The sequence below is a fragment of the Balaenoptera musculus genome, chromosome 9 (genome assembly GCF_009873245.2).
Source record: "Balaenoptera musculus isolate JJ_BM4_2016_0621 chromosome 9, mBalMus1.pri.v3, whole genome shotgun sequence".
In the NCBI taxonomy this organism is placed as follows: domain Eukaryota; kingdom Metazoa; phylum Chordata; class Mammalia; order Artiodactyla; family Balaenopteridae; genus Balaenoptera; species Balaenoptera musculus.
In genome coordinates this window covers 15,148,488-15,175,794 of record NC_045793.1, presented here as the reverse complement: position 1 = coordinate 15,175,794, position 27,307 = coordinate 15,148,488, and the positions used below count along the sequence as shown (strand labels likewise).

The window sequence follows — 27,307 nt, the reverse complement described above, 5'->3', positions numbered from 1 at the left end:
TTTACATTTTTAGTACTTTAAAACCAGCCATAGCAGGACTTTGACGTATTATTATATTCTTCAGGCATGGCATTAATAATAATGAAAAATATCTAACATCACAATTGTACTTTTACATTTTATAATGTATACAATGCAGTCACATTCATTTATTTCTCAAAATAATTCTGTTGGGTATATGTTCCATAGTTAGCCTTAATGACAGTAAAGTGATTTATTCAAAATCATTTAGTTCTATTGATTTAAGGTAAAACTGGAACCAAACCCAAATTTTCTGAGCTGTAGTTTTATTCAACGTGTTTTCTACTCTGTAGGTAATACTTAATCCTTCATCATGTTAAATAAAAAGGATTAGTGTTGGTCTTGGACTTTCCTTCTTATAAAGTTCTTGCTGGTGGATTTGTAAGAAGCACATTTTTTCAAATTTTAATATCTCTGAAATATGCATCTTAAAATTGATGATAGAAAAACACTTTTAATTTGTAACATTTTTCTTATGGTACAGAATTTAATGATGAGGCTTAAAATTGATGGTGTCTTGGATCACATGAAAAACAGTTAAGGAAAGCCCTTGGAAAGGCACTTGCCAGGGAAACTCTGTATGAGAAATATCTCCTTTTTGTCAGCTTAATAGGCAAGAGATTGTCATATGTAAGGATGGGGTTAAGTGGTTGTGAACCTCTTAAGCAGAGTTTTAAGGGCTGGCTCTAGGACTTTGTAAGAGTCCAAGGTTGTCACAGAGTGCTGTACTTGAGAACTTGAAATCATCCACAGAGTGACTTTCTCATGACCCTTATTACTAAAAAGGGCTATTTATAACAGTTTATCCTATGTACAAATGGTTTGTAATTACAGAGCTCAGACTTCTTTAGCATCCAATCTCTGTAGAACACATGCTGTTCTGGCACAGAATCTAATAGTTCACACTTCTGTGTGTTGAAGATGCTGATTTTTTTATTTTTTTATTTTTTTGACATGTTAGATCAAGGATGAAAAGAACTAAATTGTAACTGTTTTTATAATGCTTTTTCTTTGTCGTGTAACTGAAGGTTTCCCTTTAGTTTTCCAGACCTTGTTCCTCAGATCTGTCACTTCCAGCACAATATGACTCATCAATATTCTAGATTATTTAGCAGAATAATACACAAATATATTTTTTGGCTTATTATTATTATAAAAAGGTTGAACTTTATACCGAGCACTTGGAGATGAAGAGTATGGTTTCTAAAAGTATACTCATAACTGACAGTATGGAATATTTTTGGAATTCAGCTTTTTTAAAAATATATATTTATTTTTTATTTATTTATGTTTGGCTGTGTTGGGTCTTCATTGCTGCTTACAGGCTTTCTCTAGTTGCGGTGAGTGGGGGCTACTCTTCATTGTGGTGTGCAGGCTTCTCATTGCGGTGGCTTGTCTTGTTGCAGAGCTTGGGCTCTAGGCGTGCAGGCTTCAGTAGTTGTAGCTCACGGGCTCAGTAGTTGTGGCGCACGGGCTTAGTTGCTCCGCGGCATGTGGGATCTTCCCGGACCAGGGATAGAACCCTTGTCCCCTGCATTGGCAGGCGGATTCCCAACCACTGTGCCACTAGGGAAGTTCCTGGAATTCAGCTTGATGAAAATGCCCCTGTAACATTTTACCATTCTTTAGTCTGGTACTCTGGTATAACTAACTTTTTTTTTTTTTTTTAATTTTATATTGGAGTATAGTTGATTTACAATGTTGTGTTTCAGGTATACAGCAAAATGATTCAGTTATATGTATATCCATTCTTTTTCAGATTCTTTTCCCACGTAGGTTATTCTGGTATAACTGACTCTTAAGCTAACAAATTAATTAGAGGAGGTAAAATGTAGAACAGAGAATCAAAATAATTGTGTGTATATGTATCTTTAGATTATGGTTTTTATAAGAAGCATGAATATTTCTATAATTAGGAAGTTTTTGTATTTCAAAGGCATGGATTATTTTCCTGTTCATCTAGAATTTTTTGTTCTAGTCTCACTCTTCTCCTCCTTTGGAACAATTAGTTTTCTCCCTCTTCTATTTACCATGCAGAAAGTAGACAGCATCCCCTTTCAGATTTAGGCAAAACAAAAAACCTAAGAGTTGTCCTCCCCGCCCCCCCCAAAAAAAATGAGCCACATTATTTCTGGCACATATATTCCCTAAGGAAAGATAAGTATATTGAAGTGCTTAAAAAAAAATCTTTCCATCTAGTTCCTAGTGATCTAGGAAAAGGATATGTGATAGTAATAATTTACAGAAGGCATTAAATCTAAAGCAGAAACTTGAGATTAAGATCTGCAGAGATGGAAATGTATACTCTCATAATGCATCTATCCTAAATTCAGAAGTGGCCACTACTAATTCTTATAGCCTTCATCATAGTATAATTTTAGTGTTGACAGGCCATAATGTCTTCTAGTGTAAGGCCATCATTTTTTTTTTAACATCTTTATTGGAGTATAATTGCTTTACAATGGTGTGTTAGTTTCTGCTTTGTAACAAAGTGAATCAGCTATACATATACATACATCCCCATATCTCCTCCCTCTTGTGTCTCCCTCCCACCCTCCCTGTCCCATCCCTCTAGGTGGTCACAAAGCACTGAGCTGATCTCCCTGTGCTATGCAGCTGCTTCCCACTAGCTATCTGTTTTACATTTGGTAGTATATTTAAGTCCATGCCACTCTCTCACTTCGTCCCAGCTTACCCTTCCCCCTCCCCATGTCCTCAAGTCCATTCTCTACGTCTGCGTCTTTATTCCTGTCCTGCCCCTACGTTCTTCAGAACCTTTTTTTTTTTTTTTTTTTTTTAGATTTCATATATATGTGTTAGCATACGGTATTTATTTTTCTCTTTCTGACTTACTTCACTCTATGACAGTCTCTAGGTCCATCCACGTTACTATGGCTATCATTTTATATAGATAGAAAAATTAAGGTTCAGAGAAATTGTCTTTGTCAGATGTCTCACAAAGAATCACAGTATATTATACCACACAGGAATCTTAGAGTTATTTTAATCCGAATGCTTTTTAAAATGTTTTTTGTTGTGTTGTTAGTTTTTTTAGGTAACACGGTTACCTAAGACAGTGACTTTCAGATGTTTCTGAAATGTCCTTAGAGGTACCTCATTCCCTGAGGACCTGGGAACAGGCCAGTCTTTCTTATTTTGACGGGAATTTTTACACATTTTAAATACAAGGATTTTTCCATGACGTTTTGTTTTTATAAAGAGAGTCTGCAGCTCTGAAATAGAATTTAAGAAAAGCTGATCTTGAGAAATACTTAGGGACAGGAATATAGTAAAATTTTATCTGCCTTTTGAAGTGATTGGATGGGAGTATTTATTGGTTGTCAAAAATCCTAACTGAGTTGATTTTATGGTGTCTCCAGTAGGTTCTGGGTTTTATCCAAAATGAAGTTTTTATTAATTGAAACTCCTTTATTGCTACTCTAACGCTTTGTTTTAAGGCCTGGTTATAATCAATCACTTGGATACCTACAAACCTGAACTTTAGAACTGCTGAAGTCTCTTTGATAGTACAAATTTAGAGGAGCCATGAAAGTTTAGAGAAGCAGAATAAGTGATAAGGACTAAACCTGCACAAAATTTTCTCAGCCACTCAGTAGCATGTAAGTTTCATAGTAAGGGCAAGGACATTTTGTTCACTGCTATATCCGCAGCATCTAAAACGGTTTCCCTCCATTGTGTTAAATGAATAATCAATCACCCAGAAGAAGAAAGTGAAATAAATGTTCCAAAAACTAACTTTGAGTTTCAAAAATTAATGACTATGGAAAAAGTGTTACCTTCTAACAGTAAAGGAGCTGGAGAGTATCTTGATATTGAGTTGCTTATCAAAACATGACAACAGTGGTTTCACATGCAGATGTGAAAAAATTAGTCTATAGACAGTTTAAACTCATAACCTCTTCTCTGGAAAGGGTTTGTTTTGGGATATTTAGGCGTTTTTAAACAAGTATTTTTAACATTAGCCCAAGTGGTCTAGTGGTTAGGGTTCAGCACTTTGACTGCTGTGGCCCAGGTTTAATTTAATCCCTGTTCAGGGAACTGAGATCCCACAAGCCGCCATGGCATGGCCAAAATAAAAAAAAAAATAGAAAACAAAACATTGACCCAGATGACTGGCTTGAATTTTTTTTTTTTTTAATCTCTATGACCGCCAATTTCTAGAGCTTCCAAATTTGCAAAACTGCCAGATAGCCCAGGTTTTTACCAGATTTGGATTTTGAAGTGTCCTTATATTAATCAGATTTGCTGCTTATATTTTATTCTCGGTTTCTTACAAAAATACGCATTCCTTTAACAAGCAGTAAACCAAAAATACATTTGGTGCTTAGGAAATCAGAGGCGTATTAAGAGCTTCCCAGTGAATAATTAGAGCTTTACCATTAAACTTTAAAAACCCAGTCCTGTGTATAATTTGGAGTATTGTTGGCAAATTGGCACATGAATACTCTGAGCTGTTCAACTTGGGGTACTTCTGTCCTTGGGAAATAACCTTTTTCTGTTATTGAGAATTATCTTGCAGTCATTAATTTCATATTCTTAAAATAAGTTAATATACTTCAGGCTTATGGAAGTGATTTTTTTAAGGGGACCCAGAGACCATGTGTTCTAGAATCTTGTTCTAGTTTAGTTTGTTTGAGGTTGGTCAGCATGTTTGTCCGTGACTTGGATTAATGGTTAAATACAAATATACATACATGTAAATAAGATGAACTGTTGTGCTGATGTCCAGTCTTTGTAGATCAAATACAAATTAATTTTACTCTAATTTTTATTCTGTAATATTGAATCAGTTTGAGGAGTCTTTTTAAACTTCATTAATAGAAAATTTCAACTATAAATAAAAGAGTTGTTGTATAATGAACTTTCATGTACCTGTATGCCAGCTTCAGTAAATATTTTACACACAGCTACCTTATTTCATTTATAATTACGTATGTCCTCTCCATCCTGCTGTTTGTTTTGGGGTTTTTTGTTTTTGTTTTTGTTTTTTATTTGTTTTGTTTTGGCTGCATTGGGTCTTTGTTGCTGCACGCGGGCTTTCTCTAGTTGTGGCAAGCGGGGGCTACTCTTTGTTGCGGTGTGCGGGCTTCTCCTTGCGGTGGCTTCTCTTGTTGCAGAGCACAGGCTCTAGGCACGCGGGCTTCAGTAGTTGTGGCTCGCGGGCTCTAGGGCACAGGCTCAGTAGTTGTGGCGCACAGGCTTAGTTGCCCCGCGGCATGTGGGATCTTCCCGGACCAGGGCTTGAACCCGTCTCCCCTGCATTGGCAGGTGGATTCTTAACCACTGCACCACCAGGGAAGCCCCCTGTTGTTTTTTGAAGTGGATCTTAAATCTTGGACCTGTCATTTAGGATGACTCTTGAAACATTATAAAGTAGCAAAGACCAGTAATTTCCAAGCAAAGCAGAATGAGGTCTGGAAGTCATTGTTCAAGCAGGTTGTTTTTCATAGCCTGATACTTTGTCAACATGTTTCACTGTCACATTTGTTTCTCTCTCTCTTTTCTTTTTTTTTTTTTTGGCCACGCCATGGCAACTTGTGGGTTCCCCGACCAGGGATTGAACCCGGGCCCTCGGGAGTGAGAGTGCAGAGTCCTAATCACTGGACCGGCAGGGAATTCCCACACAATTGTTTTTCTGTACAATGATTCTCAATAAATGTTATTATCTAAGAACCAGGAATCATCACTTAGTAGTCCCTGAACTCTCTAGATCTTTTTTGGAGATAGGCACAGTTTTATAAACTGCATTTTAACAAATCTGAAGAAACTAGTGTGTTCTCTGAGGCTGTTCATTGAGAAGGGTGGGATAGAGTTATAAATGCATCATTTGGAAGATGTAGACAATGAACACAGAGCAAACATATGGTAAAAACCAAAAACTTGAAACAAATATTTTTATTATACAGGTGATTAACCACAAACATCAAGCAAAGTCATGGATTGTCTTATCACTGGAAATATTTTTTTAAATGTGATGCTTTCTGTCTTGATGTGCAGGTGGCAAGATCAAATGACTTAGTATAATCTTTTCTGTTGGGTTGGCCAAAAAGTTTGTTTGGGTTTTTCTTTAAGATTGTTAGGGTTTTCCAGTAAGATCTTACGGAAAAACCTGAACGAACTTTTTGGCCAATCCAATAATTTGATGATAGTTACTCATGAAGGGAACTTTTTAAAGCATTTGGTGTTTTACTCTGACCTATATTGAATAAAACATCTCGACTATATATTACCCCATAGACTTCTTTGGTCTACGGGGTCAAAAAATATAAGCATATATGTTGATGTATTGGATAATGTAATTTGTAAAATATCCAAATTCAGGTAGGTTTTTATGTGTCCCCCCTTTTTGGTGTTTATTATAACAGTGTTTGCAGTAATGAAATTTAGGTAATAATGGAATTAAGCAGAGGAAGAAATAGAAAAGGGCAAGCAAGAGGTATCAGATTAATGAGGGCTAAATGGAAAAAGTAAAGAGAATTCACAGTAAAAGTTAACAAAAAAAATTCCCCTTCAAGAAGTGATTTATTTTTTTATCTCTCTGAGAGTGTTGCTAATTGCTGAGATCAGCATTCATTCATTTATTCACTTAAATACTTATTGAGGACCTACTATGTGCCATGTGCAATGCTGGGGATACAGAAGTGGACAGGGCTTTCTGTTTTAGTGATGGGGGCTTACATTCTAATGTTCTTTCACAACCAAGTGTGAAAAGAAATAATGTGATTTCAGGAGTGATGTTAAGTGCTATGACAAAAATGCGTGGTTAAGTCTGAGACAGTGGGCAAGGGGCTACACTGACAGGGTGAGTGGAGAAAACTTTTGATGAAATGACATTTGAAGAGATCTAAATGTGAAGAAAAGCCAGTCATTCCTGAGTGGAAATGAATTTATCATATGTTGCCTCTACACAGAAACTTTTGGTGGTTCCCTATTATATATATGGTCAAAAGTCTAAAATCTTTAGTAGGTCTCTCTCCCTTGAATGAATAAATCAGTTTGGTCCTGTTTTGACCAGACTGATTTATTCACTGTTGTCTCACTACTTTCCTTGCCCAGCATGCTGATTTTTGCCTATCTCCATTTCTGTGCCTGGAATAACCTTTCTGTACAAATTTAAATCCTGCCTGGCTTACTACACACAATTGCTCTGAACCCCAGTGTAGCACCTGCCCTCCATACTACCGAGTGTGCACTTGTTTTGTCTTATTTATATATGTTCTTTCTCTCCTCAATTAGAATAGTCTTTGTGGGGCAAGGCCATTTGTTTTAATTTTATGTAGCTGTCTTTGCATGTCTAGGATTAGAAACGGGTAAGAAGGTATTTCCTACTATATTCTTCAAAAAAACATACATTAAGAAAAGGTAGAAGAAGAGCTTTTTCTTTATCCACTCAGGAAAAAGTGAACTTGGAGGAAGAACATTCAAGTGAGAATGGGCAGTTAAGAAGTTGGGAAGTAGTAGAAAAGCAGGAACTACTTTGTGCATGCACAGTGTGCCCCATTCCTCTTCACCCACCACTCATGTTTGACTTGTTAGTTTTGAGTGACAGGATTGGAATTAGGAAAGAAAAACCTTAATTTTTGTTTTAAGACAATAGTGGCATAACTGAAACTCATATCCAGGTTTTGTTATTTCAAGGCTTCTTCCATAGTATACTAGGCTTTCTCTTGTTCTTGAGCTGGGTCTTTTTTTTTTATATATATAAATATATTTATTTATGTTTGGCTGCGTTGGGTCTTCGTTGCTGCACGTGGGCTTTCTCTAGTTGCAGCGAGCGGGGGCTACTCTTCCTTGCGGTGCGCGGGCTTCTCATTGTGGTGGCTTCTCTTGTTGCGGAGCACGGGCTCTAGGCACGCGGGCTTCAGTAGTTGTGGCGTGCGGGCTTCAGTAGTTGTGGCTTGCAGGCTCTAGAGCGCAGGCTCAGTAGTTGTGGTGCACGGGCTTAGTTGCTCCGTGGCATGTGGGATCTTCCCGGACCAGGGCTCAAACCTGTGTCCCCTGCACTGGCAGGCGGATTCTTAACCACTGCACCACCAGGCAAGCTTCTTGAGCTGGGTCTTGAAGCAGGGACTGACCATGGATGGAAGAGAGATTTTATAAATGTGAGGAGGAAGAAAGTGAAGATGTAAGAAGTGAAGGTCAAAGTGTAGATGATTTGTTTTTTTTTGAAAATAGCTTTGGCATTGGAACAGTATATGGAATGGTTCAAATGCTAGGCTAGGGGTTTGTATTTCCTGTGCTCTCTGTCCTGCTGTCATGGTTTTGTTTCACTTTTTCTCCAGCTGGTATATGTATATATTCCTTTTAGTACTTTACCAGTATTGCTGTCTATTCTTATATATTCCTTGCTGTCTGACAAGGATGTTAGTCCAACCAGTAGTGTGGTGTTAATGCTTCTAAAACAGATTTTATCATGTCATATTTCTTTCCAAGTAGTCGAGCATTCTTGCATTCTTCTCTTCGTCCAGAGTAAGTTCTGCACGTGTTGATTCACATTCAAAATCTTCCAAAATCTAGTCAGTCTGTAATTTGATCCATATAGCAGTCCTGAAGTACTTGAGAAAAGAGAAGTCCTGAGAGATTAAGTGAATTTCTCAGAGTCAAATGAATAATGAGAGGTAAAGGGATATTTTCTGAGTTGGTCAGTGCCTCCTCTGTCTTACTTTGTTTATTATTATGGCAATATAATCTTCGAGTATAAGAGAAGAAAGCATAAAACATGAATATTTCCCATTATTCATCATCCCCCACCTTCCCAGGACTAAACCCTGTTAACAATTCAATGTACATCTTCCACTGTCCTTTCTATACATTTACAAGTGTGTGTGCATGCATGTGTGTCTGTGTTTTAACAAATGGAATCTTTGAATTTTTCTCACCTGTCTTCGAGAAGCTTGCATATTAGTGGTCTACATTTTTTAAATGCCAATGTACTATTTCACAACATGGTCATTCCCTAAATTACTTACCCAGTGACTGTTAATATGTTAATTGGTTTTGGTTTGGTGTGCAATATGGCAATGAAATCCTTGTATGTACATCTTTATTTACATTTGCTGCTGTTGCTTTAGTTTAATGTCTTGTTTTTTTCTTTTTTTCTTTTTTTTTCAATGAGAATATAAATTCCTTGATAGCACGAATTTATATTCTCATACCTTTTTGTAACTCCCTTTAGGATCTAGCTCACGGAACTGAGCAAATGTACTAACATATAACAAAGCAAAAATATTTGCAGATACTTGGAGCTGTCACTGTGTCATGTTTCTATCACTGATATATTCATTAACATATTCACTGCCATTAGCTAAGTTAACCCTTTGATTGGCACTACCGTAATACTTTGTTGATTTTGATGTTCAATTTCCACATGCTTGTGTTCCTTAAATTTTTTTCTCCAAAATTGAAGTGGCTTCATTGATTTTTCTGCTTATGAGAATAACATATGCTCATTACATTTAATTCAACCACTGTCAAAAAATTCAAACAAAATCTTCAACCTCACAGCAATGTCTGTATCAGAAGTTACAAAAATGGCATTTTATTATATGTCTTTCTTTGCCATCTTCTTTTTTCTCCACTTAGTATCAAGAACATTGTTTCTAATGGCTATATAATCTATTATATGGCTATTCCATAATTCATTTAATCACACCCTTTTCGCTAGGCTCTTAAAATGTTTCTAATTTTAAAAATCAAAAACACCATTTGTTAAACTTTATTGTTCGTTTATCTTTGTGTACTTACTTGTTTCCTCAAGTTCTTAGAAGTTGAATTCCGTAGTCAAATTGTCAAGTTTATTTAATGGTTAGGTCATGGGTTGTGCAAACCTGATCTTCTGTGTAGGAGGGAAAAATAAGAGAAATAAACCGTTTTCCTCATGATGCTTAGGGTCCATTTGAGGAGATAACAGTCACCTTCGGAACTTCAAAAGAACAGTTAAAAAGTGCTTAACAGAGTCAACTTTATTAAGTAGTAAAACATAATACAAAATGTTGGGAGGTTATAAGAGAATTCTGTTATCAGAGTTAGGTATAGTTATTTGGTCAAAACTTCATGGAGGAAATGGATTTAGGATGGAAAGGACAAAATGCAGAACTGAATTTATCCAATTAAAAATAAGCATTTTCCCAATAATCTAAGAATTTAGATGTCCATTAATTGAAATACCAAGAATAAATTTGCAGAAAGAATTTGAAGTAAATTACTTGTTAAATATAAAAATTTAAAACTCTTCCTGTGGCTTTCATCATAAATAGTTACTTTAAGTTAAAATAAATAACCAAACATTTTATTTTGTTCAGTTTGAAGCTCACCTATTTCAAAAGAGAAGCAGTAGCAGCAGGAAATATCTGTGCACTTAGTGCTCAAAGCGCTGTTGCATTATCAGTGATGAGTCAGGTTTGATTTGGCTTTTGAGAATTGATCCATGCTTAGTCATGGTGTGCTTCTATCATGGTTCCCTCTGGTGGCTTTTTAATTAGATGACTAGGGTCATGGAGAGCGTTAACATCGGCATACTTTCCCTTCACTCACTTTCACAGTGGCAGGTAATTGTTGAGTTTATTTTGGCTTGTTTTTTATTTTAAATACTCTTCACGTGCATGACATGATGTCAGAATAAGTGGTTAGTAATGATGTTATGGACAGAGGAAAATAGATGACTATTATCTAGAATTCTGAAAATTTGCCTTGCTGCACCTACTGTTCTGCTGGGTCCCTGAAGAAATAAGCACTGAGGCTATTGCGGGGGGCGGCGGGGGGGAGTGTCTTCATTATAACTAGGCTCTTCGAGCTCCTGCAGCTTTGGCCCCCAAATCTACTTTGGTGAGCTAGGTAAGACTAAAGCTGCAGAGGCTTATAGCCTAGCACAGTGAAAAGCCCAAGTAAGTTTTCCTCCTGGAGGAGAGGAGCACATAGGAAAAAACAGAGAAGAATAGCTCAAAACACTTTAGAAGGAAAGCAGTTCCAACAAAGAAGATAATCCAAGGAGAGACTAAGAAGACCTTCCCCTCCAGAGCTCAGACCAGTTTTGTCCTGGGGTGCATCTTGACCACCCTTGCTCGTTAAGTCCAGGGCCCCCTGTACCAATGTTCTTCTCTGCTCTCTTTTCCTAGTTTGGTTCATTCAACAAATATTAAATATTTATTTAAGCATTCTTGTGTACCTGTATACAGGCCCAGGTACGTAGTGGATAAAATAGAAAAAAATCCTTATCCTTTTGGAGCTCATATTTTCCCTTCTGTAAATCCCCCCCCAAGGCATATATTACACCCAGCTCTACTCCTGTCATCAAAATTCCACCTCTGCTACAGGGATATAATTGGGTATTTTTTGGTGTTCATTTTGTTCTTGACCCATGTAGTTGCTTTTCTTCTTTTGGTTGGTTGTGTGATGTAAATTTAAAGATAGACTGGGGGAAAGCCTGGAGTTCCTGCCAAAGGATGGTATGGGTGGACAACAGAGATGTTTAGGTTAAACACAGTGAGGCAGTTTATATGTTTTTGAAAACAGATTGGAAATATAGTTACGGAGGGGATAAAAATAAGGGAGATTACTGAAGGAAAGGCAGTAGACGGCTGCTTTGAATATCTGCTGTGTGCAGAGCTTTTTTAGATGTTACGGGGGATGAATGTCAACTAAAAATATTAAAAGATAAGTTAGTACTGAAATAATTGGAACTAGCATAATAAAGTGGAAGGGGTGTTAGACTAGAAATCTGCTAACCAGATATCCTAATGAGTACCCTGAAGAAGTCAGTCTTTCTGGGCTTCAGTTCCTTTGTCTGTGGAATGGGAATAAAACTGGATCAGTGAGTGGTTCACAACACTGTACGTTAAAAACTTCTGGGAGGCTTTTACAATTTAGTTTTTGGAGGGTTGGGCTTGGGCCTGTTTTCGGAAGCTTCCACTGATATTATTTAAAAGCTCCCCGGGTCCAAGTTGAGAACTGCTGCACAGGATCAAAGGCATTTCCAATTATGACGTCTTAACATTTTATGAAATAAGCATAGCATGAACAACTATAGCTGTGGAAATATATGCAAATAGGATTGTTGGAATGATTAATGTTAAGATATTATTAAGAAATCAACAGGCTGGTGTAACAAAGGGGGTAACACCATTCTTTTTGCCATTAACTTCTTTCATTCGTGTCTTATTTTCCTGCATGTTTTTTATAAAGAGTGTTAAATGTTTTTCTACAGTTTTTTCTTAATAAATGTTGCCTAATAAGCAGCTTTGAATTTCCACATATCTATAGAAAGTTTCAGTTGCTGTTTCTTATCACTGGAAAACTCGTTAGTTTGTTAATCCAGGGACTAATGAATGAGAGTGAGCAATGGGGCCTGGAAAATCTCAGCATCCTCAGCTACACTGACACTTCAGACCATTAGTGTGTTGAGGACTTTTATAATGGTGGTGAATATTCCTTATTATTTCCCAAAGGATAACTTTGAGGACATTGTCTATTTATATTTTCCCATTCATTCCTTTACATAATTAAGAACTGAGGTAATATAGTTTTATTGAGAAACTTTTTTTTAAAGATAGTCATAAGATCTCAGAGTTGGAGGAAAGAATAAAAGTTATCTGATGGTTGAATTCTTTATTCACAACCCTAGAGAAATGGTTGTCTAAACTGTATTCGAACCTCTCAGTTATCTGGCAACTCAACTAACTCCCAAGAAAGCTTATTCCATCTTTGGAAAGCTCTGATTATTAGAAAGTTATTTTCTTATGTTGAGAGGACTAAAGTCTAACTCTCTGGAGTCCCTTGGGACCATAATACAGTGTTTCTGCTTCATATTGAAAAGTTCTTCAGTTGACTTTTCACATCTTAATTCTTCTCCAGCTAATTACATCCGTTCTCTGGCTGTTTTGTATAGCTTTGTTTTGAGACACTTTATCTTGTTTATTCATATCACTTTTGAAATGTGTTAGCACACAACAGTGTGTGTTTTGGAGGAGAGGGGTTTGCTTTTAAAACCAGCCTTCAATAAGAGATTTCTCACTTTGCTCATACTGTAGTCTATAAGTTAGTTTTGTATCACATAAATTGATCTCAGTCGTGCCACACTGTAACCCTTACTTTTGACTAGTAAGTTTTTCAATTTGTCAGATTTTTTGCTCATAACCTAGTTATTTGTAAATTTGACTTCTTGGATGCAACTGTAGGACTTCATATTTATTTCTTTGTACTAAATTTTATCTGGTATATCAATATTTTTGAATCTTAATCCAGTGAATTCACCATCCTTTTTAGCTTGAGATATTGTACAGAATTGATAATCATACCCTTTGTTATACACATGTCCAGGTGGTTGGCAAAAGATAGGCAAAGTCATTTTTAGATAGTATATACAAAGCTAAGGCCCAGACCTGTGTGCTGTAGGTACTCTAGTCCTGTTCCCTGCTACTAGAAACTTCCCTCTGAGTAACGCTGGCATATATTTTCTTTTTTTAAATTTTATTTATTTATTTATTTTTGGCTGTGTTGGGTCTTCGTTTTTGTGCGAGGACTTTCTCTAGGTGCGGCAAGCGGGGGCCACTCTTCATCGCGGTGCGCGGGCCTCTCGCTATCGCGGCCTCTCTTGTTGCGGAGCACAGGCTCCAGACGCGCAGGCTCAGCAATTGTGGCTCACGGGCCCAGCCGCTCCGCGGCATGTGGGATCTTCCCGGACCAGGGCTCAAACCCGTGTCCCCTGCATTGGCAGGCAGATTCTCAACCACTGCGCCACCAGGGAAGCCCGGGCATATATTTTCTTAAACATCTGCTTTCTAAATCTGTAAAACTGGAACACACTTTTCCTGGCTTCTCCTAAGGTTAGTGTGCTTCATCTCACTTTTTAGATCCCGTTTAAATGTATCCTCTTCGGAAAGGGCTTCTCTGGCTACCTCATCCCAGGTAGCCTCTCACAGTAATGGGGGCATCACTGTTTTATTAGACCACTTAACTTTGTTCAGTGATACAAGTATGGTTTATTATTTGCTTCTCCTCTTCTAGAATGTCAGCTCCATGAGGTTGGAGACTGTATCTTTTGTCACTTGGTGCTATGTCCCTAGCACCTGGCATAGTGCTTGGCACAAGTTAGGTACTCAGCTGTCAGTTGAAGGATGACTTTACTGCTGCAATGTTTTGTTGTAGTTTTATTTTGTGCATAATCTGTGTAACAAAAACAAAAGGAATATTTACTATACCTTTTTGAATTATTGTATTCACTTTCACCAACTTTCCAGAGATTCTGTGACATTCCAGTGATGGGATAGCATACCTCCAGTTGGAAAATCTCTGCTTTGCTCTGATCACCTTTAATCACATCTGTAATTATCTTTACATCTAGCCCATTTTTTTCTGTTCAGTATGCTTCCAAAAGGATTTCATGAAAGATCTTATCAGTTGCCCAGATACATGTAAAAATGGACAGAATTTTAGAAATTTTTGTCTCAGATATGAGAAAAGCCTTTAATTGGGAAAATAATATCTAATTGGAATTTCAAGTAGAAGGATCCTAGTAGATTCCTTATTGAAATAAATATCTACTTGGTATTTATTTTATTTCCCTGACATATGCTTATCAAAGTGGGGCTAGATACTTATTCTTTGTGAAGTTATATTGGGTTTTAATAAATTATCTCTTTACTAGTTCACCTGGAGTCTTGTCTGGAATCCATATCAAGATTACCAGTCTATTGTTTGAGGACTCCATCTTTATTTGAAAATTAGAATGTTATTCAAAGAATATTGACTATAATTCAGCAGTTTGATTTACTCGTTCTTCTGATTTTATTTTATTTTATTTTATTTATTTATTTTTGGCTGTGTTGGGTCTTCGTTGCTGTGCACAGGCTTTCTCTAGTTGCTGCGAGCGGGGGCTGCTCTTCGTTGTGGTGCGTGGGCTTCTCATTGCGGTGGCTTCTCTAGTTGTGGAGCATGGGCTCTACGTGCGGAGGCTTCAGTAGTTGTGGCCCACGGGCTCAGTAGTTGTGGCTTGCGGGTTCTAGAGCACAGGGTCAGTAGTTGTAGCACATGGGCTTAGTTGCTGCGTGGCATGTGGGATCTTCACGGACCAGGGGTCGAACCCGTGTCCCCTGCATTGGCAGGCAGATTCTTAACCACTGCACCACCAGGGAAGCCCTGGTTTGATTTTAAATTAACTTTGATGTCTTTTCTGTGTTAAAGGGCCAAGTGAAATATGTTTTGAGATAAAAGCTAGAAGCTCTTCTCAGATTCTGACAGGCTTTTTTCCTTGTCCATTTGTTCTTAAGTACACAAGCGATCACGGTTCCCATCTGTTGGTAGACAGAATTCATGCAGGTTTTTTCATGTAGGCACCAAGTTTTATACCTGTCTGTGAAATTTTGTAATTTGAAAGTCCATAAATAAACATCTGTATGACTTAATCATTATTCTGAAGAGAATTGTGGTTGTTAATGAATTTTTGAAAAAATACATTTTCTGTTTTAATAATATGTGTCTTTTTTCTCCCCCCACCCAGAGAATGGATCTTGGAGAATGTCTGAAAGTCCATGACCTGGCTTTAAGAGCAGATTATGAAATTGCATCCAAAGAACAAGATTTTTTCTTTGAACTCGATGTATGTCATTTTGCTTCAACAATTAGATTATCTTTTGTAGTAAAATATTTTGAATATGGATTCATATCTCTTAATGGGAAAAGGCTCTTAGCAAATTATCTTTTTTGTGATTATATGAAGCGTAGTACTAAATTAAGTAAGATTATGTCCTTTCTTGACTAACAATATTTTTTAAAAATAGGTGAAACTGGATATTTTAAGAAAATGTGTGAAAGTTGTGCACGTCATATATTCTTTTGATAATTAAGCATATTCTTCCCAGTTAAGGTAGTTGTGATTAAGGAAATACCATCTTAAGCAAATATAAACAACTAATTTCTAGTGTATATAAAGCCCTTTAATTACTGAATTTTTACATTAGTATTTATTTTTGTATTTGTAAATATATATGTAGAGAGAGGGAGGATATTAAGGACAATGTTGTTTTTTATGTAAAACTAATAGAAGAAATATTAGAGGAAATAGAAGGTACAATTTAGGTATCTAAAGGGCTCAAACTCTTGACTTTATTTTTTTTTTATACAAACAGAATAATTGGGACTTTTTTTTTTTTTATAGAAAACGTACCAATCAGCATTACATAAAACATACTGATGACCATAAACCTTATATGTTTTATCAGTGAGGTAGTAGATGTTTCATTTGGTTTGGGAGATAAAGTAGTAAATAGGCCCCCCAATCTACTTTTTTGAACTTCCAAGAATTTCTCCTAATGGAAATGAAGTCACCTATGTAAACATAATTTAATATGGGGCTGGAGCAGTCAGGGAAACACCATAAAGTGATTGTGTTATGATTTAATATACACTGGGCATAAAATACAGCAGAAATTCACCACCATGTAGATGTAGGGGTATGGTGTTTTCAATCTTTTTCTATTATGGTATGATAATACATTGTTTTTACATATCAAGTATCTACAGATTAAATTTCTAGAAATAGAATAACTGAGTCAAAGGCCAGTTTTGCCTGGTTGCCCTCCATGAGAATTATCAATTTATACTCCCACCAGTATGTATGAAATTGTCTATTTCCCATAGGCCACATAGTGTGCTGTCGAAGATTTCTATGTAGCTTTGATAGATGAAATGTGAAATATAGTGTAATTTTAATTTGCATTTCTCTTATGAGTGAGTTTGAAAAAATTTTATAGATTTAAGATCTGTTTTTATTTCCTTTTCATTGAACTGTCAGTGTACATTTTTCAGGGGGTGGGTGCTATTTGCTAATCTTGGATGTTAGTATTTTTCTAATTGATTTGCACTGACTCTTTACAGATAATAAAAATTAGTCCCTTTTCTCAGATAATACATTGTATTTTTTTCCTATTTCTTTTTTGGTAGTTGTGAGTCTTGCAAAATGTTTGTATAGTTGTCCAATTTATTAATCTTTCAAAAATCTATTAGATTAATTCAAAAGGCCTTCCCTATCCTGATATGATGAGAATTCTCTCTCATGATTTCTTCTGGAATTTTTATGGCTTTGTTTTATATATTTAAATCTGTGATCCAACTTAAATTTATTCTGTTATAAGGAGTTGAGGTATAGATCTCTCTTTTTCCAGATAGCTACTTAGTTGACCCAACACTATTTATGGATTAGTTCATCTTTTTTTAAAGATAAAATTTAAACTAAAAGAATTAAATAGCTGTTTCTTTCTCATCACAGATAAAAGGTTTTATTTTGCATATTCATGAAATTCATGGGTTAATCAGCCATTTTTAGAATTTGGTATGTGTTGAATAAATTTATATTTTTAAACATTTGTGTTTTGAATTAGCTGTATTTCTCTACAGTAAGATATGAAAGTCCAAATCGGTTGGTTTGGGAATCTTTAAAGTTTACTTTTAAATGAATTATTATTTAATTATAGATATATTAATATATGCCTGATAAGTGTCTTTTATATAAATATTGACCTGGATTTTTGCAATGCAGACACTGCTAAAATTCTCAGTGGTTTATTCTTTGAGAAAAGGGCAGGTTTTCCTGATTGTAACATTTTCATTGTGAAAAATTTGAAAAGCACATGAAAACAGATTATTAAAAATTATCCATATATTCAGAAATAATTACTGTTAACATTTAATGTATGCTCTTCCATTTTTTCTATGCTACTTTATTTTACAAAAATGGGATCTTGCTGCATTTAACGTTTTGTAACTTTTTATTTACAAATAAGTCATGACCATTTTCTTATATCCTTAATGTGTTCTACTAACACCTTTTTTAAATGGCTGAGGATTAAATTTTCCAAGTGTTACCTGGATAATATTTAGGGTATTTACAACTTTTCACCATTAAAAATAACACTGTGAAGAACATCTTTGAATATTAATTCCTCCGTATACCTCTGATTACTTTCTTTTTTTTTTTTTTAGCCTTTCCCAGAAGCTCCCAGCAGACTTTTTTTCTTTTAAGAATTCTCTGCAAGGGACTTTTTATTTATTTATTTTTGGCTGTGTTGGGTCTTCGTTTCTGTGCGAGCGCTTTTTCTCTAGTTGCGGTGAGCGGGGGCCACTCTTCATCACGGTGCGCGGGCCTCTCACTGTTGCGGCCTCTCCCGTTGCGGGGCACAGGCTCCAGACGCGCAGGCTCAGCAGTTGTGGCTCACGGGCCTAGTTGCTCCGCGGCATGTGGGATCTTCCCAGACCAGGGCTCGAACCCGTGTCCCCTGCATTGGCAGGCAGATTCTCAACCACTGTGCCACCAGGGAAGCCCTGATTACTTTCTTAAAATAGATTTCTAGAAGTAAAATTACTAAGTCAGGGGTCATTTTTAAAGCTTTTGATAACGATTACCATGGTGCCTTTTTATAAACGCTGTGCTAGTTTGTGCTTCCTTCAGCAGAGTATGAGAGTGGCAGTTTCCTTATAGCCTTACCTTTCCTGGGAATTATTTATGTCTATTCTTTGTCAATTTGATAGATGATGAGTAGTGTTTTCAATTTGTAACTGAACCCAGTTTTGTTATTTTTTTATTCCCATGGTAGCGTCTTAAAAAAGTGTCATTTGTGAGTAAAGATATTTATGAATAAGGTTGATTTTTCTTGCAGTAATTGTCTTTTAATTAAACTTTGTAGGCTATGGATCATCTGCAGTCATTCATTGCAGATTGTGATCGAAGAACAGAAGTGGCTAAGAAAAGATTAGCAGAAACTCAGGAAGAGATTAGTGCTGAAGTTGCAGCAAAGGTAAGATTTTCAGTCATTTCATTAATACAAAGTATAGCTTTACCTCACTACTTTTGTTTTAACTTTATTTTGAAATAATTACATTCATAGGAGATTGCAAAGACATATATAGGGAATTTTACGTACTCTTCCTTTAGCCTCCCCTAGGTTAACATCTTGCACAGCTACAGTACAGTATCATAAGCCAATAAATTGGTATTGGGCCAATCCTTACATTTAATTCAGATTTCACCAGTTAGGCTTATGTGTGTATAGCTCTATGCAGTTTCATCACGTGTTACTTGGGTAACTACCACCATAATTAAGTTACTTAACTGTGTAGCATCACCACATACTCCCTTGTGTTACCCCTTTATAGCCACACCCATTCCCCACTAGCCCCTGGCCACCACTAATCTATTTTCCTTCTCTATAATTATGTAATATCATTGAATATCATGTAAGTGGAATCATGCAGTATGTATCCTTTTGAGATTGGCTTTTTTCACTCAACACAACTTCCTTACTTTTCATACAAGTTGTTCATCAGTAGTTCATTCCTTTTTGAGTATTCCAGAGTATGTATATACCACAGGTTAACCATTCACATATTGAAGGACATTTGGGAAGGACATTTTGGTTATTGGCTAATACCAATAAAGCTGCAATAAATCTTTACTTACAGATTTTTGTGTGGACATACGTTTTCATTTCTCTGGGATAAATGCCCAAGGATACAGTTATTGGATCATTTAGTAAATATATTTTTAGTTTTGAAAGCAAGTGCCAAACTTTTTTCTAGAGTGGCTGTACCATTTTACATTCCTGCCAGCAGTGTGTTAGTGATCCAGTTTCTCCACATCCATGCCAGCATTTGATGGTGTCACTATGTTTCTTTCTTTTTTTTTTTTTTTTTGGCCGTGCGGTGTGGCATGTGGGATTTTAGTTCCCCGACCAGGGATCAAACCCTTGCCCCCTGCATTGGGAGTGTGGAGTCTTAACCACTGGACTGCCAGGGAAGTGCCACTGTGTTTCATTTTAATCATTCTGAAAGGTGTGTGGTGATATCTCACTGCAGTTTCAGTTTGCATTTCCCTAATGACTCATGATGCTGAACATTTTTTTCACGTGCTTATTTGCCAACTGTATAACCTCTTTTGTATAACCTCTTCAGTGAAATGTTTGTGTATGTCTTATGCCCATTTTCCAAATGGATTGCCCATTTTTTTAATGTTGAGTGTTGAGTATTCTTCAGATGTTCTACTTTACTCACTACCTTTTAAAAATGTTTTGTTGAATACGTATATGCAAAAAGTAAATAGAAAAGTACAGTGAACCCCAGTGGATTCAAAGCCATCAGTCTTGTGCTATTGTTTCATTATTTTAAAAGCAAATTCTAGACGTCATATCATTTCACCTCCTAAACATAACCACAAAATTACATCCATAAAGGTAACAATTTTTTAATATTATCCAATATCCAGAATGTGTTCATTTTTCCTGTGTAGAGTTGGTTTGTTGAATCAGAATTCAAAGTCCACATGTTGACTTTTGTTGGTTTGACTTACTACTTTATAGTATTTTGTACCATTCAGTGTAGTCTGGCACATTTCATGAAAATGCAGAATGGAGACAAAGTTACTCTAGAGTTTAGGTGACATGATTAAATATAGTGCTCATATATGTGTGTACAAAGGGAAATGGCTTCCTTTGTTTGAGGAGAGGGTTACTTTTAACCAACTTTTTCTGGAAAGTTCCCTTAAGATGGGGACTGTAAAGATGGGCATCCTAAAGTACAAGGAATCTCATTTCTCATGGTTGAAAGAGATCCACAGGTGTTGGCTAGACCCCAGCTGTATTGATTTATACAGTATTGTATTGGTTATCACCACAAAAATGCTGTTTAACAGAGTACCTCAAAACTTAAAACATTAAATATTTATGTAGCCCATGAGTCTATAATCAGTGACTTAGGCTGAACTTGACTGGGCAGTCATTCCTGTTTCAGCTGGGCTCACTCACATGTCTTCCAGTCGGTTGGAGGCTGCTGAACTATGGCCTAGAAGGCTAGCCTGGCCATGTTCTCATGGTGGTAGCAGAGGTGCAGAAGTATCAAGCCCAGTCACACAAGCACTTTTTAAGCCTTCCCTTATGTCATATTTGCTACCGTCCTGTTAACCAAAGCCAGTTACATGGCCAGGTTCAGAGTCAGCGTATGATGGTACTGTTACGTAGCAAAGGGCACAGATGCAGAAAGGGTGAAGAGTTTTGGTCATTAATGCAATCATTCTGTGGCAGGTGTTTAAAGAAAATATCATTTTGTTAAAAGTGGTAGGATAATGATAACAGAGTTGGGGATTTCTTTGAGGGACAAATATATTGGATTGAGGTAAATTTAAGAAGTAAAGATTACTGGCACACTACTTTGTTGGGACTGGATGTCCATTTCAAATCAAAACGTTCTTTGCGGGACCTGCCTGGTGGTCCAGTGGTTAAGAATCCTTCTTCCAATGCAGGGGACATGGGTTTGATCCCTGGTGAGGGAACTAAGATCCCACATGCCACGGGGCAACTAAGCCCACGTGCTGCAGTGACTGAGCCCGCACGCCACAACTAAGACCCAGTGCAGCCAAAAGTGAAAACAAAAACTTCTTTACTAATATTATTGGCCACACAGGCTGAGTACTTATTTTGTAGCCAAAGTAAAGACTGTGTTTATGTTGTCATGTGCCGTTAAAACAATAAGAATGAACTAGATTCCCACGATGATGGTGGTGGTGAGGAGGAGGCATATCAAAACCCAAGGCAAGAATTAATCCTAATGGAAAGCCATGGACTAAGAGAGAAGGGTGCCATGCTTGTATACTGAATATCAGTAATGTGCTGCATGCATGTACAGGCACATTTTCTCGTTTCTCACAACTTTGTGAGATTATCCGTACTTCTCCGATGAGGAAGTAGATTCAGGTTGCGTAATATGGCCAAAATTGCATGGCTGGTAATTGGTTTGGCAATTGGACTCTAAAACCATATCTTTGCTTTAAAGAATATCCTCCAGTTCGTTTATTTTACTCATGTTTGAGTGTATGCTATTTCCTGGGCATTGGAAATACAAAAATGGTATACAGATATCTTTAAAGTGGTGTGATATATATAAAAGTAATGGTCATAGAAGATACAAAGATGGCACAAAGGAGGGTATGGCCCTCTCTGCTTAAGTGTCTTAAGTGAGGGCAAGGTGTGGTGATTGATTGTTCGTCAGTGCTTCACATAATAGACTCTTGAGTTGAATCTTACTGAATAGATAGACATACACTAGGCAGGTAAGGGAGGTAATGGACGACATCGCAGGAAGAGGGAGCAGTACGTGCCAAGTCACAGAGGAAGAAAACAACAGGGTAAGTTTGGGAAACTAAATATAAGTGTAGATTTGTTGTGAAGTTGGAAAACAGAAAGAGATAGTTTGGAAAGGTACAGAGAGCCAAATTGTGGACGAAAATGTATCTTATACTTGGAATGCACTGCCAAAGTGGAGGTTGAGAAGTAATAGTTACATTGAGATCAATTGTATCCCTGAATTCACTGAAGTAAAGGCAGGCAGGCTCAAAACATCTTGATGTCCCACTAGTTCATTTATGATATGCTCAGAAAGCATTAGTTATACTCATATTGCCTTAGATAACTTAGGTCTTTTCTGAGCATTTATGCAATATTTTGAACTTTGGTACATTCTGCTTTTTATTCATGATCTTTTCTGATTCTCTCCAGGCAGAACGTGTTCATGAGTTAAATGAAGAAATCGGTAAATTGTTGGCTAAGGTGGAACAGCTAGGAGCTGAAGGAAATGTGGAGGAATCCCAGAAAGTAATGGATGAAGTAGAGAAAGCACGGGCAAAGAAAAGAGAAGCAGAGGTAACTAAATTCTTTATGGTAGTTTATAGAGCCTTAGTAGCTGTACTTCCTAAAGAACATATATTTGACTAGAAATTATTGAAAAATTATTACTATTAAAGGAAATTTAAACCAGTTTAAAAATATTTAACTAGTTTGTGTCATACTAATAGGTTGTATATCAAAATTAGTGGTTGTTTTGGAATTTAGAGTCATTGATCTGTTGAAATTTATAACTAGTAAATGAAATTAACTAAACTAGCTAGTCATACACAACAGTCTCACACACAATCCACACACATGCTGTCTTCATATACATGGTCACTATGATACCCTACCCCCTACTCCATGGCCCATGCAACTATAGTATTCTCCCTTCTTACTTAGTACCGTCTGCTAACACATTGGGAGCTTCCTCTCATTCTTCCTCCACAGCACAGATCAAAATCTGATATCCTGCAGACAAAGTTCTATTTTGTTTGGCCCCCCTGATATTTTTTAGAAAATCGAATGCCTTTGGATGAAAGTGTACTCTCCCCTTTACCATAGTCTCCGTTGTTCCTAACTGTATCACACCTGGGTTTAATTTGTTCTTATTATCTAGCCTTTTAAGGCAGAAGCTTAGATAATTGGTTTATTTTTTATTTTTTAATTTTATTGAAGTATAGTTTATTTACAATGTTGTGTTAATTTCTGCTCTGTAGCAGAGTGACTCAGTTATACATATATATTCTTTTCCATTCTGTTTTATCACAGGATATTGAATATAGTTCCCTGTGCTATACAGTAGGACCTTGTTGTTTATGCATCCTATATATACTAGTTTGCACCTGCTAATCTCAAGCTCCCAATCCTCCCTCCCCACACCCCTTAGATCATTGATTTTAGACCATTTAATGCTGTAAGTTTTCTTCTAAGCACGATGGTAGCTTAGAAGGTATGAAACAGATTTTCATATGTTGTGTTTTTATTTTCATTCATTTCTAAGTATTTGCTAATATTGCTTTGTGATTTCTTTTTTGACTTGTGGGTTTTGAAGGCATATGTTTAGTTTTTACATATTTGGGTTTGTCTTTTGTTTGTTTTTTTTTCAGATTTTTTTCTGTTAATGGTTTTAATTCAATTCTGTTGTGGTCAGAGAACATATGTGTGATTTCAGTTTTCTTAAATATGTCAATACTTGTTTTGTGGCCCTGCATATGGTCTGTACTTGAAAAGAATGATATTCTGCCTTGTTAAATGGAGTGTTCTATAAATGTCAATTGAGTCAAGATAGTTAATAGATTTTTTCAAGTCTTCTATATCCTATTGAGTTTTCTGCCTATGAGAGGAGTGTTGAAGTCTCTATAGTTGTGGATTTGTTTATTTATGCTTTTCATTTTGTCAGTTTTTGTTCTATTTTGAAGCTCTGTTATTAGGCTAATAGACATTTAGGAGTGTTGTATCTTTTGATTATTTTAACCCTTTATTATTTTGACATGTCCTTCTCTGTCCCTGTTAATGTCCCTTGTTTTGAAATCTCCTTTATCTTACGTTAATAAAAGACTCTCCAGCTTTCTTCGTAAGTTGAAGTTGTGTACTATAAACCCTAGAGAAACCACTGGAGGGGAAAAAAGAGTTATAACTAATAGTAGCAATAAAACGGAATCCTAAAAAAATAACTTAATCCAAAAGAAAGGCAGGAGAAAAGGAACAAACAACAGATTGGACATGTAGAAAATAAATAGTGGGATGGTAGACTTAAACCCAGTGTACCAATAATTACATTAAATGGTAAATGGCCTCAACAATCCAATTAAAAAGCAGAGATTGTGAGACTAGCTTTAAAACAAAACAAAACAGCAACAAAAAAACCCCACAAGACTTAGCTGTATATACTAGCTACAAGAAACACACTCTAAATACAAAGACACAGATTAAAGGTTCTAGGCTGGGAAAAGATATACCAAGTAGCCATTCTAGATAGTTTTAATGTCTTAATATTAGGATTTCTTTAAATGTAGTTAATATCAATCCAGAAAATAAATACTATGAATTTTAAAATACACAAAGTATTTTATAGCTAGCTTATTTCCCCAGAAGGCTCTTCGGTAATGAAGCCAGCAATCATTATTACTTTCCTTCCATATATTGCAGTTTTCATAAAACTTCATATACGTACACTTGGTGATTTACTAGTATTGCCCAGTAGCTCAATATTGTTAGCCTGTTATGTACTATCAGTTGATTTTTACTTAGAACAGTGCATTAAAATGTTTACTTGCCTATTATAGATTGTGTTCAACTGTACGTAATAGGAAACTTAACTTACAAAGACTGAACCAAAGAAGGGTTTTGTTTTTCTCATTTAATAAATACTTGAGGTTAGGAAGCCTGGGGCTGGTACAGTAGCTCCATGATGCCATCTAGCATACAGGCTACTTCTAGCTTTAAGTTCAGCCATCCTTACTATGTGGATTCATCTTTATGCTTATCAGTTTGTGGTAGCACTATGGCCACTAAGCCTAAAGCCTTTCCTCTATGCGTAAGTAGAAAGAGGAGGAATAACAAGGCACAAAAGTTGAGTTGACTCGTCTTGTGTGTTGTGCTTTCAGTTTTCCTTTTTAAAATTTTTTTATTTTGAAATATTTTAAGAAAAGTTAAAACATCGTGTGAAGAATTCCCCTACATCCTTCACCCAGACTCTTCAACATTTTACCACATTTGCTTTATCATTTTCTTCCTACATGAGTGTGTGTGTGTGTTTGTGTGTGTATTTTAACTGTTTGACAATAAGTTACAAATATGCTGCCTCTTTATCCCTAGATACTTCAATGTGTATTTCTTAAAAACAAGGATATTTTATTATATAACCACAGTACAATTATCTGAATTAAGACGTAACATTGATACAGTACTATTAATTAATCTGAAGAGTTTGTTCAGTTTTTACCAGTTGTCCCAATAATGTTCGTTTTCAGAAAAGAAAAATTTTTTTGTTTAAGATCCAGTCCAGGATCACGTATTGCATTTAGTTGTTATGTTTCTCTAGTCTAATATAATCTGGTACCTCAGTCTTTGTCTTACATGATCTTGACAGTTTTGAAAAGTATAGGCTAGTTATTCTGTAAAATGTCCTTCACTTTGGATTTGTCCAATATTTCTTTCTCATTAGATTTTTGAGAGGAATACCACTGAAATAATGTTACAGCCTTATCAAAAGGCATGTGTTAGTGGTTTTGTTCATTTCTGGTGATGTTACCGATTTTTCCACTGTGAAGTTACTGTGTTTCCCTTTTGTAATTAATAAGTGTCTTGGTGTTGACAGTGTAAGTACTCTGTCTTCCATTGCTTCTTGGTCCACAGGTTACAGCAGCTGTTGATGATTTTCGTCTGAATCTGTTGACTCCTTTTTAAAGAATTTTCCTGTAGATTCTGTCCAGCAGTGTCCACTTACATCTCCTTAGCAAAAGCTACATGGAAGCTTGGAAATGTAATGTTTTTAGCTGGCCATGCTGCTGCCTCAAACAAAAATCAGAATTCTGTTAATAAGGAAAAAGAGTAGAGTGGATACGCAAATCCACTAATATTTATTACTTCATTAATGAACTTAATATAAATAAAATGATTTGAGTACAAGACATCTTAATCTCCGTAAGACACCTTTCATCTTTGTCTTTAGAGCTACTCTGTTTGATGGGAAGTCTTATCATTTGTACGCCCTGTCTGCATTTACATAGGGGGGAAAATGATATGTGGGCAAGAAGGCAGTGGAAGGAAGCTGTAATAGTATGGAAGACATGCATTCCTTTTCCCCAAGCATGGGCGACTGCTTCTTCCTTGATCCTTCACTGATGTATACTTTTGGGGTTGCTACATCTCATTTTTAATGAAAATTATAGAAAACAGAACATTGAGAAAACCTTTTAAGAAAGTTGTATCATGTTATTGTTATGGTATTTCTTGACAAAAGAGGCTCTGATCTTTCATTTCCAGTGGAGAAGTCCCGAGGACAGAGGATCGGGGTAATGGGGAGTCTATAATAGTCGTGACAAAATAGTCATGCTTTTGTGTGTTCATTAGAAACATTTTTGGTATAAACATAGTGTATTTTGTGTAATTGTATGATTTTAATGTGGTTTATATGAACATTATTTCTGTCGCTTTTGTTTAGGAAGTTTATCGGAATTCTATGCCAGCTTCCAGTTTCCAGCAGCAGAAACTTCGAGTCTGTGAAGTTTGCTCTGCCTATTTAGGTCTTCATGATAATGACAGACGACTGGCTGATCATTTTGGGGGTAAACTGCACCTGGGATTTATTGAAATAAGAGAGAAGCTTGAAGAATTAAAGGTACATTGGTAAATTAATACCCCTCACTTTATCCAATATAGCCACTCATTCTTTTGATCTGTGTAAGTTGTCTTTTTGTGTAATATTCTTGATTGTGATTCAGGACTATTCTTAACTGTGATTCTGTTAACAATTCATACTGAATAGTGTAGGATTGTAAATGGAAATACCAGCTTGTTTAATGGATGATATCTGAGAAACAGACTTTAAAAATCCTCTTATTCTGGGAGGAGGTACTATTTTGTCTTGGATACGATGTTGAATTAGGGAGGAACCTTGC

General features: G+C 36.3%; 1 protein-coding gene across 18 annotated transcripts in view; it reads left to right on the top strand.

Annotated features, from left to right (window-relative positions):
• LOC118901233 (putative RNA-binding protein Luc7-like 2) overlaps nucleotides 1–27,307 on the top strand; it is a 55,936-nt gene that overhangs the window by 16,497 nt on the left and 12,132 nt on the right. For all 18 annotated transcript variants that reach the window (XM_036864347.1, XM_036864344.1, XM_036864349.1 and 15 more), the window contains 4 exons: nucleotides 15,536–15,634; nucleotides 18,717–18,827; nucleotides 22,575–22,718; nucleotides 26,851–27,027. In XM_036864347.1, coding sequence (XP_036720242.1) covers nucleotides 15,536–15,634; nucleotides 18,717–18,827; nucleotides 22,575–22,718; nucleotides 26,851–27,027 — 531 coding nt within the window. The remainder of the gene's footprint in view (nucleotides 1–15,535; nucleotides 15,635–18,716; nucleotides 18,828–22,574; nucleotides 22,719–26,850; nucleotides 27,028–27,307) is intronic.